At 44.6% G+C, this 354-nt stretch overlaps 1 protein-coding gene across 1 annotated transcript in view; it reads right to left on the reverse strand.

Moving 5' to 3' along the window:
* Window positions 1–354, reverse strand: part of CCDC170 (coiled-coil domain containing 170) — an 84,271-nt gene that overhangs the window by 45,968 nt on the left and 37,949 nt on the right. The window contains exon 6 of the mRNA XM_077776142.1: window positions 92–277. Coding sequence (XP_077632268.1) covers window positions 92–277 — 186 coding nt within the window. The remainder of the gene's footprint in view (window positions 1–91; window positions 278–354) is intronic.

A 354-nucleotide genomic window follows, 5' to 3' on the forward strand; every position in this document is an offset into this window, starting at 1 on the left:
GTAACCGCCAGTGTGCTCACCCACACCTGGCTTTCCATTTCTGCTTCATAACCACCACCGCAGATGCACACGCACACTTCACATACTGTACCTGGCTCAGCTTGTCTTTTTCTTCAGCGCAGGAGGCGGCTTTTTCCTGCTCTCTGTTTACTTCTGAAACAAGCCTCATGATGGTTTCTCTGCTAGCTTTTGCTTCCATCTCATGGACATTTATAGTCTCTTCAAGAGTAACAATCTGTCCTTTTACGAGTGCGTTTTCCTTGCACAGCTCTCTAAGCTGAAGAGGAAGCAGTTACAGTTGTCCTGTAAAAATTAACAATTTCAAAACACTTCCTCTAAGAAACTCTGATCTAC

The sequence above is a fragment of the Crocuta crocuta genome, unplaced genomic scaffold (genome assembly GCF_008692635.1).
Source record: "Crocuta crocuta isolate KB4526 unplaced genomic scaffold, BGI_CrCroc_1.0 scaffold25, whole genome shotgun sequence".
Taxonomy (NCBI): domain Eukaryota; kingdom Metazoa; phylum Chordata; class Mammalia; order Carnivora; family Hyaenidae; genus Crocuta; species Crocuta crocuta.